The sequence below is a fragment of the Artibeus jamaicensis genome, unplaced genomic scaffold (assembly GCF_021234435.1).
Source record: "Artibeus jamaicensis isolate MK-2021 breed Jamaican fruit bat unplaced genomic scaffold, CSHL_Jam_final contig_233, whole genome shotgun sequence".
Lineage (NCBI taxonomy): Eukaryota > Metazoa > Chordata > Mammalia > Chiroptera > Phyllostomidae > Artibeus > Artibeus jamaicensis.
The window spans coordinates 2,255,585-2,271,464 of record NW_026521486.1 but is presented as its reverse complement, the minus strand read 5'-3'; the positions used below and the strand labels follow the sequence as shown (position 1 = coordinate 2,271,464).

The 15,880-nt window shown below is 47.4% G+C and overlaps 1 protein-coding gene across 1 annotated transcript in view; it reads left to right on the top strand.

Annotated features, from left to right (window-relative positions):
* The window catches only part of ATXN10 (ataxin 10), a 130,899-nt gene that overhangs the window by 43,040 nt on the left and 71,979 nt on the right, over positions 1-15,880 (top strand). The window contains exons 6-7 of the mRNA XM_037160549.2: positions 691-771; positions 12,726-12,888. Of these exons, the coding sequence (XP_037016444.2) occupies positions 691-771; positions 12,726-12,888 (244 nt within the window). The remainder of the gene's footprint in view (positions 1-690; positions 772-12,725; positions 12,889-15,880) is intronic.

Sequence of the window (15,880 nt, the reverse complement as noted above, 5' to 3'; positions counted from 1 at the left end):
AAACAGTGTACTCTTTCGTTCTTGAGTCTTTGGATGCCCTCTGGTAAATATGGTTCAGAATTAATTAATAATACTACTCAATCTTTTTAGTTGTCACAGTGGCACTTTGAAGAAATATGCTCGTAATCTCTGCCTGGGGGCTCCCCGAGTGGGTCTCTGAGTGCGGACGACTGCGCCGCCTGACAGTGAGGCTGTTTTCTTGGTAACCTGAGAGCTCAGAGAGGCTGGCCAGCTGCTGGCCTCCGTTTAATTAAAAAGTGGGATGTGTCTGCCTCTCCGGTTCATGTTAGCGCCGAGCTTCTGACCCACATGATTTGATGTTTTCTCTTTATGTCTGCGCCTGCAGCTGAACTTCATTCTGTTGTTTAAACTGGAGGGAAGTGTTTTTCCTTCTTGGCTTAGGTGTACACAAGAGCGGGCCCTTCTCTGTAGTTGAATAAATTTGGATCATTTCAGTAAACTTTTTAGAAGTAAAATTGGAGATAAATCGTTGGAGAGTATTAATTTTCTTTTAGCTGATAATAGAAAAATAGTATGTGAACCTCTTAAAAAACATTTTAACATTATAGCTGTTCCAAAATTCAGTGAAAAGGAGTGCTTTCATATGTAAGATATGCCTATAGAGCAGATAAGGCCATGTCTGTTTTACTGCGTTTCTATTAACCAAACTTTTTCCTTCTTTTTTCTTAGGTTCTTGATTATTACAGACCATTTTCTGAAAAGCCCGGAATTGGTCAAAGCCATGTATGCCAAAATGAGCAGTCAAGAAAGGTAACCCCCAAACCAGTGTGGTTTTGAGGATTCAGCGTTCCCTATAGAGTATCCTGTACACATGACTGAAAGACTATGTGGTTTCTCCGTTGGCACAGAATCTCTAAATACATGTTTCTGTGTCAGTAATGGTTTTAAATTGGTTGGTTAACATTACAGCTCAGCCACAACAGGCAGTGATTAACGTGGGTTTGAGAATCCAGGTTGGCGCCATTGTTCAGTTAAGACATATTAAAAACGCTAGGGACAAAGCGTCCTGCTTGTGCTGTGATTTTATGGTGGGATCCGCGCAGCTCCGTGGTTCCGATGTGTGTTTGGAAAGTGCCATGTTCACCTCCCTGGTGTTGTAGTTCAGGGTCTGCTCTACCAGGCCCGTGGCTTCCAACAGACACTCAGGCCCATGGGAAGTCAGTGCCCTGCTGCGCCCTGTGTCCCGGCTGCTGTAGCAGGAGGGGCAGCGAGTGCCCCCCAGAGCGGGACTGGGACCCCTGCCTTGGGTGGACATTCTGTGTGGGATGGCGGCCAGGTCTTTCACCGGGTTTGCCCTCAGTTTCTTGACCCCAAAAATCAGAGGATTGAAGACAGTGATTCACAGTTCTCTTTCCGTTCCAACAGGATGTGCTTTTCCGAACCTTATTGGAGGTGTTGTTGTCAGAAGTCTGATGACCAAAAACTGACATAATGATCAAACACTTTAAACAGGAACAATCCTCTCATTGCGTTCACAGTTTGTATAGTTGCCTCGGTTTTGACACTCTTCCTGTGTGCTGGGTTCCAGCATCTCAGCCCCACGCGCTCCTTTGGCCTAGTGCTCAGTGGTGCTTTTCTTTTTCAGTTTTTACCGAAGGAGAGAAGCCCACACTTTTTAAGTTGGTTTAAATGTGATGTTTATAGATCCATGCCTCCTGTCACCACCACCTATGCATACTTTTGTTCCTGAAAAAGAATTATTTGCAGTCTTTTGACCTAAAAAGAGTAACATGACAAGCAGCGCTGCAGTTAGCCGCGGCTTTGCAGCAAGGAGCACGCGGTGCCGGACGGCACAGTGTGACTGTGCTCTCGCGTTCATACTCCCCGCACGCTGTTGAGTGGCCTGTCTGTACAGCCGCTCGAATCTAACCGAACTCGGACAGCAGACTACACGTTTTCTGGGGTTAGTGATGCGGTAGTTGTAGCCACCGCCTCCCACACGGCAGTGTTCTGCTTGAGTATTACCTTCTCCTTTGTTTTCCTTCCCAAGGAGAATTTCCATCATCTCATCACATAATCTATTATAAGTCAGACCTTGTCACAGACCTGCTTGCAGGGGTGACATGGCCCTTAAGTGGCTCACTGTTCTGCGGAGTTCAGGTGTCCTGGGACGCGCTTGGCACAGAGCAGGTGCGAACAGAGCTTTTGGAATGGAAGCCTGAGTCAGTGAATGGACCGTCTTACCCATGAGAGGCGCTTCAGTGGGCAGATTGATATGCCGTCACCTGCCAGATCAGAAACCCCGTGCCGTCCTCAGCACCACTGCCTCTGCTTCTCAGGCCACACGGCCAGAGAGCCTGCCGGGACCCGGCTCAGGGTCTGCGAGTCCCCTCTCTGCAGCACCGCTCCGGGGCACCCCGAGGTCATCTCTGACTGACTGTAAGAGACACATGACATAAATTCACCCTCTTAACCATTGTCAAGTGTGCGGTTCAAAGATTCAGTATATCCAGACTGTTGGGGAACCCACTTTCAGAACGTTTTCTATCTTGCAACACCGGAACTGTGCCCATAAACCACGCCCCTTCCCCAACCCTGGACAGCCTCCATCCTGCTGTCTGTCTCTGAATTTGACCATGTTCCCTATAAGTAGGATCACACAGTATCTGTCCGTTTGTGACTTGGCTGCCTTATTTCCCAGACATGATGTCCTCAAGGTTCACCTGTGTTGTAGCGGGTGTCGGAACCCCTTCCTTTTTCAGGCCAAGTGATATTCCACTGTGTGTGTATATCACATTATGCTTACTGAGTTGCTTATCGGTGGAGGGTTGGGTTACTTCCACCTTTCAGCCACTGTGACGAATGCCACTGGGAACGTGGGGGAGTGTGAGAGGGCTGGCTGCTTTATTCTGGCTTTTTCTTCTCCTGTGGTACCTGCTGCTGTGCCGGCACAGAGCCGCCCTCCCCTTTCCGTGGCACATGCAGCTGCTGCAGGGTGCACTTGGGTTCCGAGGTGGGGTCCTGAGGCCCTCTGTAACCCTCCCCTGCTGGCCGCCACACACAACTCGCAGTCCTCCCGGACTCCCTGGCCTTCCTGCTTTTGCATGTGCGTTTTCTCTTCTTGGAGCGGCCAGACCGCCACCTCGCCTCTGAGAAGATGCACACACTCCGTGAGCCCTCGTCAGACACCACCTGCTTCCTCCTGGCTCTGCTGACTTTCCCAGACTAGAGTCTTTGCATCCTCATTGCAGGTTTATCATTAATTATTGCTTTTCTGCTAGTGTGTGTGTTCTTCAGGACACAAGACAACAACTAGTGACTTCTCTGTCCTTAACACCTACCAGAATCAGTCCTGAAACAGAAGGGATAGTTAGCTCATACCGAACACTTACCGAAACACATCTTTGGGGTGGCATGTCTGTGACACCCCGACAGCAGCTGGCTAGGTTGGGGGAGTGGCTTTCCTGTAGCAGTGGGTGTGGCTGTGCTCAGCGGGGTTCCATTGACGGTCACTGTGGACCCTGGTGAACAAAGACACAAAGACACGTGTCATTGCTCAGTGGCAGTGTTGAACTTGACACCCAAGCCACAGAGCCACATCGTCAGGGCGACCTTGCTCTTTTCAAAATGCTTCTTATATGAGAACATGTGTAAGTCAGAGATTCAGCATGATTAACCATGTCCTAGTTCTAAGAAAACGTCACTGAAGAACTAGCTTCATTTTTGTTCTACGTTTGGTACATTTTTCTCTCACGAACTTGTACACAGCTCTCGGGAGGAAGGTTGGTCAGTGTCTGAAGCAGCACAGACCTTAACCCACAGGTCAGTCTCAGAAGGTTGACTGCTGTCCCTACGTGGCAGACGAGTACACAGGACGAGAGGTTCAGTGGCTTGTCCAGGGTCCCACTGGAGCGGACGCCAGAGCCAGGGCTCAGTTCAGGGAGCCTGGCGCTGGCGTTTGTCCCGAAAGTGGCTGCCCTCTGCCACCTGCTGCAGGCCACTAAGGTAGGACGGCGTTTGTGTTACATGTAAACACGCAGCAGGGCACTGTATGAGAACATGTGAGGTTAATGCTTTTAGGAAGAGAGAATCCTCTTCTCATTGGGTGAGTTCTTTCTCCTGAACTTTGGTGTACTTCTCTGGTATTGATGGCGTGTCCACCATGGCGTTTTAGAGGTCATGGTCGGTCAGCAGATGTGAGCTCAGTGAATGACCGCAGGCAGGCCCGACGGTCTAACCTCGGTTTTGTTGGGAGATAGGTTTTGCTGGAGGTGGGGCTTTGTGGTTCATATTAAACGTGGTTATACGGCCTCAGCCAGATTTCTAGCTGTAGCAAACTTTGTTTTCAGGAAACAGCAACCAAAAATATTCTGGCTTGAGATTTGTACTTCTGTTTCCCGGGCCCTCTAAATTGCACATATACACACATGGAAGCAATTTAATTATGCCAGCAAATTTTGTGACATATTTGACCACTTAGGATTAAAGGAAGTGGGGCCCAAATGCAGAAAGGCAGGGCACTTTACGCAGGCTAAAGGCAAAGGCTGCGCACACTTTTCACCGCTCTGTGGTTCAAGTTCCAGTGGCATTTCTTTGATTTGCTTCCTTTCAGTAATTCTGAGCCTGTGCTCTGAGCAGGGTGCTGCCTCACTTTCTTCAGGGAAGTGGTGCACCTTTTACCTTAAACGCAGCGCCTGCCCTCAAGGGCCCTCTAGCCTATTTGTGAACTTCTCCAGAGAGCCTTGGAAGGGGGCGGGGGGCAGAGGTGGGCAGTGGGGATGGTAGCTGGAATACAGGTACATTTGGTGATGTCCCAGGAGAGGAGCAGACACAGTGGTTTAGGGATGTGGGGGGAGGGCCAGGGGCCGCCTGTGTCCTTGGGAGTAAAGACCTCATGGGGCAGGGAGCACTGGACAAAGCCCATGGGCAGGCAGGCCTTTGGCAGGAACAGGTGAAGGGAAGCGTGGACATCTTCTAGTTGAAGAACAGGACGGGCAGGCGCAGGCATGTTTGGGGGAACGAGGGGGAGTCCAGTCTGGCTGGAATGAGAGACGCTGGTGAGAGACCCTCTTGGCAGGAAGGCCAGGTTTAGCGTGTTTGGGTTCATCCAGCAGAAGTTACAGAGTGCCTCTGGAACAAACACACTGGACAGAAGTCCCCACCCCCATGGGGCATATGTTCCATGGGTGACAGAGACACAACAAAGACCTGAAGCGTCCCCTCTGCCGGGTGCTGACCCATGCACGATGGGGTTACCTGACTGCTCGCCGAGCTGCCTGGGAGTTAGCGTTCTGGGATCAAGGCGTGACCAGGGGCCCTGAGCCTTTCGTAGTGACGTAGTTGGGTGCAGGACCTAATGGGCCAGAGGAGTCTGCTGCTGGTGCTCAGTGGGGGTGGGGCCTGCCCGCAGCACTTGGACTTGGCAGGGGAGTCAAGGCTCTCGGGTTCCAGGTTCCGTAGGGACACCTCTTGGGCAATAGCGGATGTATTCTGTGTTGGAGTTGGACGCTGGCAGGTGAATAGGATGGAGAACATCAATGGTTCTCAGCAGAGCTCTGTAGTGAATTCACTTTCCCGCGTAGCATGGCTGGCGCAAAGTGCCATCCCTGTGGGAGTGGAGGAGCCAGCCACTCAGAATGGTGCTGTGTTTCGTGCAGGGCTGAGGGACTTCACTGGAGGTCCTGGGGAGCCACCTCGGCACCTCTTGAGGGGGATCGCTTGTCGGAGTCGCACAAGGAATGGGGCTGTGTCCCAGCCCATGGAACTAGAATGTTCCATTGGCATGGGGGCTCCCATTCAAGGATCCATCAGTAGAGCGAGCACTGTGCTCATGCAGCGCCCACGAGTGCTCCCTGAGGCATGGCGGGGAACGGCGCACCGCCGCTCCTGCCCCATGGTGGGCAAGGAGGAAAGGCGGTATATAAATTGTGCCAGCTGGTCCTTTCAGTGTCTCGGAGACTCCTTCACCCTGGTGATTCATTTGGGGCAGATAACTTGTGCAGAAATTGTGGATACAGGGTCAGAATCAGCTCCCGGGGTGATGTGACTCAGAAGAAATGGGAGCCTGGCGTTATGTGCGTTTCGGCCCCCAATTCCCTCTGAGTGGGGTCACGGACAGTTGAACCAGCTGCTCTGGGGCACAGCTCTCGTGGACGGCAGGTGTGCAGACTGGGCACACAGTGGTGCGCTGCGGTGGCAGTCGTGCCGCCGGTTACTTTGGAACTTTGGATCAGTTTCCTAGCTTTTGGGACTCTGTCCATCTGTAAAATGGGGATAATAATAGTAGCCACCGCAGGAGACTGTTGTGGTGACTGACTGAAGTATATATAAAGCGCTCAGTGCCTGGCATGTCATTATATCACTCAATAAATGTGGGTGACATTTCTGCTGCTCTGCCTCCCTGCTATTACTGCCACCGCTGATGCAGCCACTACTATCGTCCCCACAGCCAGTATTGTTACTGCCGTTGTCCGTGGAGCTGGGGCCCTTCCATGGGATCACGAGGAAAGCCTTCCAAGGACCCAGAGCATGGGAGGCTGTGGGTGGCAAAATGTATTCAAGTGGAAACAGGCTCCCGGGTTTCGTGCCCCATCTCTGCCTGTCCTGCTGTGTCCTCAGCAAGGCCCAGGCAAAGGCCTGTGTCCAGAGCTTCTGGTTCATATTAAAGCCGAGCCCTTTGGAGCCTGCGCAGTGGCTGTGGCCCCTGTGGTTGCTAGAGCCACACGGTCGCGTGCTTCCGCGGGGGAGAGGGCGCGTGAATGAGCAGAGCGAGTGCATTACTGGGGCGGGTGGGGGGCACTTCTTTGTCCCCCTGGGATTAAATTAGCTTGGGTTGGGGACAGGCCAAGTGCTCTTTCCCAATAACCAGCCAACTTCCCAGGCTTTGCAGGCTCCTGATAGGCCCACCCCCTAGTTAGACTGACAGGCCTCTGCCCAAGCACCTCCCTCTGCACCCCCAACAATTTGGTGCCAGAGGGGTAAGGGGAGGGGTGGTGATCCCCATGGCAGAGAGAGGCTGTGACCCCCTGGAGTGCGGAGCTGCAGCTTCCTGGTGAAGGAAACATACTCCTGTTTTCCAGTTTATTACGCTCAGTATCTAATTCTCTTTGCTCTCTTTCCCTTATTAATAACTAGTTAGCTACCTCTATGGTAACATTACCACCACTGTTACTACCACCACTGGTCTTACTACCATAATGGTTACTGCCACCACTGTTTTTCCTGCCACCTCTGCTACCACCCCCACAGTGGTTGCTACCACCACTATTGTTACTGCCACCACTACTACTTTGATTTTTCTGATGACCTTGACTTTTCCCTCTAGGCAGCATATAGCCACTGTCTTATGCCTTGATAAGACCCTGTGAAATATGTAGTATTCTCTCCATTTTCCTCACTGGAGATGTGGTCTTGCCCTGGGTCAGCACAAAGGTGGCTGAGGTAGTATATAAACTCAGTTTGATGCCCAAATCAGTGACCTTCCCCTGCGACATAGGTGCTCCTTACATCTGGAGTTTACGGAGGTGCTGATGAGGTGGGTTCAGCAACCGCTGTCCACCTGTATCTTGGTCAGCTTGTTGTCCCAGGTAACCGCACTTTGGCCTTTGTGGCACTCTGTCCAACACGCTGTGCCTGTGGAGGAGCATGAATGTGAATTCACAGTCCGTTGGACATGTGGGCCCTGTCCGGGGAGCTCAGTTGGTTAGGGTGTCATCCCGATATGCCAGGGTTGCAGGTTCAGTCCCCAGTCAGGGCACATACAAGAATCAAGCAGTGGAACTTTGAATCAGTGTTTTTTCTTTCTTTTTTTCTCTCTAAATCCAGCTAGTCAATAAATGAAAATTGTTGGACATGTCAGCCTGAGTTTGAATTTGATGTCTTACTTTCAGAATTACAGAATATTGTTTCTTGCCCCAGCATTCTCATAAACATCACTCACTCTTTCCCCTTCTTTCTTTGCCTTTTACTCCAACCCTCTGATAAAAAACACTTTTCAGGATGGTACAAGCATGGCTTTTAAAATTATAGCCTGCATCAATTTAAGCATAAAATATAAATTTTGCTGTATAAGTTTTTCTAAAATTCTTCACATCTACATTGCTGTTTTAAAAAATGAAACAGGCTTCGTAATTTTGAGGACAGAGCGTGTAACTATTGAATCAGAAGTGAGTGGGGAATAGAGTGTGAGTGCCAGTCAGTGGCTAAGAGACAAGGTCATAGGAGCTTGACTCTGACCTGAGGGGCCGTGGCTGGGCAGCCCCAGGGGCAGCCCGAGTGGTGCTTTCTGGTTAGAGGGGGCAGGACGCCCCCTCCGACATGGGTGATTTTACACAGCCGGTCTCCGACCTCTTTGACTGGGTCTTCCTTGCTTTTGCCCCTCACGCCTGCGGGAAGAAGTCAGTGAGCGAACTGCGATTGGTAGACCGTTGCATTCTGCTGTCTTCCAGGAAGTGTGAGTGCACCCCTCCCCCAACTGGAAGAAGTAAGACATTCCACGTTGTGTCCCACTTTCCGTGACTACACAGGACATTTCAGTGCACACATTTTCTGGAATAGAGATAGGGATGGCAAATGTAATGTACAACTGAAATAAATGATTTTGGGAAAAATTCCCTGCTTGAGTTGTGTGCCATGTGTGTTACTACTTTACTCTAAGGAAAGGGTGATGTTCGGACCACCGCTGGAGGCAGAGGGTGTGCAGAGTTAGGTGAGGACCCTGGTGGGGAGGGGCCCGTACAGGAGGGCAAAAGTTTCGGACCCGCCCCTTTTATAAAGTTAATATTTAAAAAATAGGTTTATTTGGGTAATAATGGTTGATAACATTAGTGTAAGTTTCAGGTGTGTGACTGTATGATCTGACATGTTACACTCCATTGTGTGCCTGCTTTCCAAAGTCTCGTCTCCTTTTGTCACCATGTGTTTGACCCCTTTTTACCCCCTTTATCCCCTCTAGCAGCCACCACTCTGCTGTCTGTGTCTGTGTCTTTTGTTTGTTTGTTCGTCATTTTTTGTTTTACATCCCTCATTGGAGAGAAATCCTGTGGTTCTTGTCCTTTTCCGTCTGATGTGTTTCACTCAGCGAGACTCTCAGGAGCCTCTGTGCTGTTGCAGGCGGCGGCGTTTCATTGGTTAGGGCTGAGCGGTGTTGGGCTGGCCAAAGACTTCTTCGTTTTTTCCTGTAAGATGGCTCTAGTAGTATTTAGTTGTCTTTGACTTCATTCAAAGCAATTTTGTTATTGTATTGTGACAGCTGTCATATCATCTTGCATTTAAAAAAGAACTTATCAAAATTAGTGAATTTTATATAGCCATTTTAATATTAAAGGTAGAAGAAAATAAGCAGTGCTTTTGGTATATTTTGCTTTAATATTTCAAGAAAGGTTAAAGTGCAACTGAAATGCAAAAAAGAGATTTGTGCAGCATGTGGAGAAGGTGCTGTGACTGACAGAAGGTTCAAACGTGGTTTGCGAAGATTCGTGTGGAGATTCCTCACTGGACGGTGCTCCTCGGTTGGGTAGAGCAGTTGAAGTTGATAGCGATCAAATTGAGATGTTGATTGAGAACAGTGAACGTTATATCATGTGTGATGTAGCTGACATACTCAAAATATCCAAATCAAGCATTGAAAATCTTTTGCACCAGCTTGGTTATTATATTAATCACTTTGATGTTTGGGTTCTACATAATTTAAGTGAAAAAAAACCTTGACTATATTTCTTCATGCTTAAGTGTAACAATGTTCGGTGTTTAAACAAATTGTGATAGGCCATGAAAAGTGGATACTTTACAATAATGGGGGATGGAAGAGATCGGTGGGGCCAGTGAAATGAACCCCCACCAACCACACCAGCGGCCAATCTACGTCCGAAGAAGGTGATGTTGTGTATATGGTGGGATTGGAAGGGAGTCTTCTACTATGAGCTTCTTCCAGGAAACAAAACAATTAATTCCAACAAGTACTGCTCCCAATTAGATCAACTTAAAGCGGCACTCACTGAAAAGCATCCGGAATTAGTTAACAGAAAATGCATAATCTTCCACCAGGATTAGTGAGACCACATGTTTCTTTGACGACCAGGCGAAAACTGTTACAACTTGTCTGATTTGTCCACTGTATTCACCAGACCTTGCACCTTTGGATTTCCATTTATTTTGGTCTCTGCAAAATTCCGTAATGGAAAAAGTTCAATTCCCTGGAAGACTGTAAAAGGTATCTAGAGCAGTTCCTTGCTCAAAAAGCAGAAAAGTCTTGGGAAGATGGAATTATGAAGTTGCCTGAAGGTGGCAGAAGGTAGTGGAACAAAACGGTGACTGTGCTGTTCAATGAAGAAAGATATTGGTGGGGATGAGAAATGTGTCTTTGTTTTTACTTAGAAACCGCACGACCTTCTTGGCCAGCCCCACATTCCATCCTATGAAGAAGTGCCCATGTCTTCTGTACCCAGTCACGGGCTGAAGGACACTTAGGGTGTCTCCGCCCTGTCTCAGCTGTTGCGGACAGCGCTTCAGTGAACAGAGCAGTGCATATGTCTTTATGGAGAAGTGTCCTCAAAGTTTTGGGGGTCGCTACCCAGAAAATGGGCCCACTCACTGATAGTGGGAGCCAGTAAAAAAGTTTTAATTGGCAGATGACTCAATGGAAGTAGCATCATTTAATGAAGTATGATTTATTCTCAGGTGATATTTAAACTTGGTTTATGTTTTTATATTTTAAAGATTCATTTCTGACTTCTCCCTTTTGTCCTTCAGAGTCGCTCACTCGCCTTGTCCTCAGATCTCGGGTCTTACAATCATGCTCTAGAGGGTAGAGCTCACCTGCTGCGCCAGGGAGTGGTCTCGGAAGGGCCGCCTCTGCGGGGACTTGTCATGGGGGCAAAACCTGCCTTCACCTTTCCTTAGCTCCTGCATCCAGGTCTCTCCTCACTCCTGTGGACCCCTGAGCCTTTCTGTGTCTGTTGGTCACCACGGTCACCACCGCCCTGGGCCTCCCCCTCTGTCCCAACCCTCACAAGACTCCGCCTCCCATTCAAGGTCAGCCAGGTGCTGCGTCCTTTGCCCAGGCACCACCCATCTGTTTGGTTCCTCGGCCCTCTGCAGTGCTCGCTGCGCGCCTGTGACTTCGTCTGATAAAACTGCTTTCTTCCATGAAATCACTTATTTTCAGTAATAATCTTAAGTGCTAAACTTTCAAAAGCCAAGGAGCATGACTTCTTACACCAGCAGTAACAGCCACATTATCCCAAAATACAAGGAGTATTTTTAGAGAGAGCTTTGGGTCTCTTTGGAGTCGCAGTCGGTAGGTGGCCATCTGCCCAGCGCTCCTGGAGAGCCGTCCTGCCTGGGACAAGTGGGAGTCTGGCTGTGTGGCCTGGGAGTGCCCGTTCATTGCTAGGGGTTCCACGTGAATGAGGGACAATAAAGCACCCTCATGCCGTGCAGTTCGTTGTTCTTTTGTACTCAGCTGAGGGGGTTGTTTGTTTTAGTTTGCAGTGATGACTGTTACAAGGGGTCTGAGGTTTTAGGAGTTTTGAACATTACTAAGGCCTGTGGGTAGTTTTTCCAGACTGAAGATCTTTCCCATCAAAACACTTATTTCTTCACTTGAAGGAGTAAGCAGTTCATTTTTCTTTCACTAAGAAACGCTCCATGCCCACTGTAAGTGTAGTCCTCCATCGGCTGAGCATTTTAGATACTTACACCCCGTCTGGTACGTGAATAAAAGAAATAAAGATTTATACATCTAATCCCAAATCAAAATGTCACTCACTGTGAGGAACGTCCCACTTGATTTGTGCCGAACAGATTGCCCTGTGTGTGACTTGTTTCTTCTTTCCTTCTAAGAGAAGGAAAGAGGATGTTGAATAAAAATATTTATCTATAATATTAATGTTGATGTGAAAAAATGGCACGGGTTGGACTTCAGATTTATATTTTTTTGTAAGTGAAAATGATGAAACAAAAAAGCCAACCCTCCAGAGAAGGACAGTAAAACCAGTGGTCAAGGTACCTGACCCAGGAGCCAGAGGCTGAACCCTGATGTGGCCACACATGACCGTGACCCTGGGCAGGTGACCCCAGTGAGGCTTCTTCCCCCATCCTTCATGTGAGAGGCTAACAGCCATGCCTGCCTCGCAGTTTTTGTGTAGGTCAAATGAAAAAATGTGTGTAAGATGCTTTACTCGAGTAAGCAGAGGATGTTAGCACACTTAACTTTGCTGTTGTTATTACTAGGTGTGTTCTGAAATTGACGGCATTTCTGAAATGTTGAATTATTTCAGTGCTCAAAATAATAGATATAACAAGGTGCTTCTTTCTATAGTCAAGTCACATCAAAGAAATCAAGATTTTAAAGCACAGGTAATTGGCCCTGGCTGGTGTAGCTCAGTGGATTGAGCGTGGGCCTGCGAACCAGACAATCGCGGTTCGATTCCCAGTCAGGGCACGTGCCTGGGTTGCAGGCCGGTTCCCTGCAGGCCAGTTCCAAGCAGGGGACCCATGAAAGGCAACTATACATTGATGTTTCTCTCCCTCTCTCCTTCCCTTCCCCTCTAAAGATAAATAAATAAAATATTTAAAAAAAAACACACACACAGGTAATTGATAAGGATTAATTTTATTCATAAAAATTTATTTTCCCTAGCTAGATATAAAAAAGCAAAGTAAGGAACTTAAAAAGTAAAAATATTCTCTTAACATGTTCTTTGAATGTTTTTTGCATTGTAGACTTTCAGTATCGCGTATTCATTAACGTCTTTGTTCTATAGGGTGACGTTGTTGGACGTTATAATCGCCAAAACAGCAGGTGAGGAGCCCCTGAGCTCGGATGACGTGCCTGCGTTTCTGAGCCACGCTGAGTTGATTGCAGGCACCTTCGTGGATCAGTGCAAGATGGTGCTGAACTTGGCCTCCGAGCAGCATGACGATGAGGTGTGTGAGATATACTAACTCAGCTAGGTCCTCGAAGAGAATTCTGTTTTAAAAACTTTAAAAGAGCCCTGGGTGGTGTGGCCCAGTGGATTAGGTGCTGGCTTGTTGACCAAAGGGTCACTGGTTGGACTCCCAGTCAGGACACGTGCCTGGGTTGCAGGCCAGGGCCCATTTGGGGGTGTGTGAGAAGCAACCACACGTCGATGTTTTCCTCTCTCCCTCCGTTCCCCTCTATCTAAAAATAAATTAATAAATAAAAAACTTTAAAGGATATCATAAGGACCTATGAGAGCTTGAAGGTCTCACCTCCCTCCCCCTTCCTGTGTCGAAACTTAGACACAAGTGTGATGCTATTAGGGGTGGAGCCTTTGGGGTGTGACTGGGCCACATGGAATTCTTGTGCACGGGCTCAGTGCCTTCTATTTTATTGCATTTGTTTTAATCCTCACCTTCTTCTATTGATTGGAGAAGAAGGAAGGGTGGAAAGGGATTGAGAGAGAGAAATTAATGTGAGAGAAACATCAATCAGTTGCCTCCTGTGCGCTCCCTGGCTGGGAATCGAACTCACAGCCTTTTGGTGTGCAGCATGATGCTCCAACCAACTGAGCCACTTGGCCAGTGCCAATTGTTTTAAAAAACCTTTACAAATAATGTTACGGTGAACATTCTTGTAAGAATATCTTTGCAGTTTTGGACAAGTAAATTTGGGATTATAAATTCCTGGAAGTTGAATTGCTGAGTTAGAGGGTATATGTATTTAAAATTTTAGAAATAGGCCCTGGCTGGTGTAGCTCAGTGGATTGAGTGCAGGCCTGCGAACCAGACAATCGAGGTTCGATTCCCAGTCAGGGCACATACCAGGGTTGCAGACCGGTTCCCTGCAGGCCACTTCCCAGCAGGGGACGCATGAAAGGCAACCATACATTGATACTTCTCTCCCTCTTTCCTTCCCTTCCCCTCTAAAGATAAATAAATTAAAAAATATTTTAAAAAAATAAATAAAATTTTAGAAATATTTCTGAATGACATACCAGTAGGGCACCAGAATGTGTGGGTGTGCAACCCTTCACTGATCTTACTTGTAATTTCTCTTACACTTTTTCCAAGGACCCATGTACTCATTTGTTTTCATATTTGGTTTCCTCTTAATATACATTTATTAATGAGCATTTCAGGAAATTAATATGTCATTTTGGTTAACTTTTTGAAGTTAATATGACATTAATATGAAGTTAATATGACATTAATATGTCATTATTGGTTTTTTGGGGGGGTGGAGTGAGAGAGGGAGAGGAAGCATAGATGTGAGACAGAAACATCGATCTGTTCAGCCTCTTGTTTGCGTCATTGATCTTGTTTGTGCCAAGACCGGGGACCGAACCCGCAACCCAGGTATGTGCTATGACTGGGAATTGAAGCCACAAACCTTTGGTTTATGGGATGATGCTCCAACCAACTGAGCCACACCGGCCAGGGCTTTGTCTACATTTATGATTAACCTAGAGTTTATTTTTGAGTAAGGAATGAAGTATAGCTCCAAATGAATCATTTATGACTTTTGACTATCCAGGATTGTGAAATCTTTGGTGACTGCTTGGTTTTGGATCATGATTTCTTCTATTAGTGGATGTCAGCTTCTGGAAATGTTATTTTTCTCTCTGGTGCCCCAGGTTCTTCACCTGTAAGATGAATTGTATTTTAATTTAAGCATCTAGTGGGTTGGCTGGTATATAGCTAGTGCTCCCTAAATGTTAGCCATTCATTATTGTATCACTGTCATTTAGCAAATAAACTCATCCTTTCCACTTAATACCTGTATCATATATTAAATGCTTACGCATTTTTGGGTCCGTTTCTGGAATCAAAGAGCTGCCGAGAGTGCGGGTTGAGTTCGGGTTGAGTTCACGGACAGACGCGCCACGCAGCCCCTGCACGAGGCCATGCTGAGTCGCACTCCAGCCAGACACGAGTCCTCGCTCGGTGTTTTGGTGCACAAGAGTTGTTTGCCTTATTACCATTTTTCTACAACTGACAGTTGGAACTCAGCCCAAGGACACTAAAGGTCGAAGGCAGATTTTCTAGAGAGGAGACAAATCTTTTTTTTCTTTCTTGCCCACTTGAAAATCTCCTTCCTTTGATTTGCCCGTGTCTGTCTGTGGACCCCCCCGGAGCCTGATTCAGTGAATGTAGCTTCATAAATGCTGGGAGGGCGTGTGACGCATTACTCTTTTTTTTTATTTTATTTTATTTTATTTAGTTATTTTTCAAGTACAGTTTTTTGTCTGTTTCTCCCATCCCAGCGCCCCCTGCCCCGTGCTCCCCACCTCCCTCCCATTTCCTCCCCCCCTAGTCCTCATCCCTGTGTCTTTCATACTTGTTCCTCAAAATCCCTCCCCTTTTTCCTCCTTAAATGCATTACTTTTTTTAAGAGAATATTTTCTGGCTGTTATTTCATTGCTGATTTCCAGATACTTGTTAGAATACTTTATTAGTGAAAGGATTCTATTTGTTAAAATTGGGGGTGTGTTAGGAAGAAATAGAGTACGTTTGGGGGGTTTACTTTGGTTAGTGGCATAGCGTCAGGGAGCTGGAAGGAGACTTCCAGACCTCCACTTCCAACCCAGCACGCGCTCATCATGGCTTGGCTTTCGCCCACCGCCGCCCCCCCCATTCTTACTCCAGTTGCCCTGGATTAAAACAGCTATTTCATTATTCATCAGCAAATATTTTATATGTATGTAAAAGATAAGGAATCTTTTCACACATAACTGAAATACAACTATTGATTCTAAAATTTTAACAATAAAATTTTAGTACCAAATCAGTAGTATTTATATGACCCCCATTGTCCCCTTTTTCCTGAAGTTTATTTCATTGAATTTGGGTACAAATGAGGGCCTTTATAGGCCCCCTCCTCCTCCTCCTCCTCCTCCTCCTCCTCCTCCCCTCGCCCCACCCTGCTCCTCCTCCTCCTTTTTCTTTTTTTCTGTGC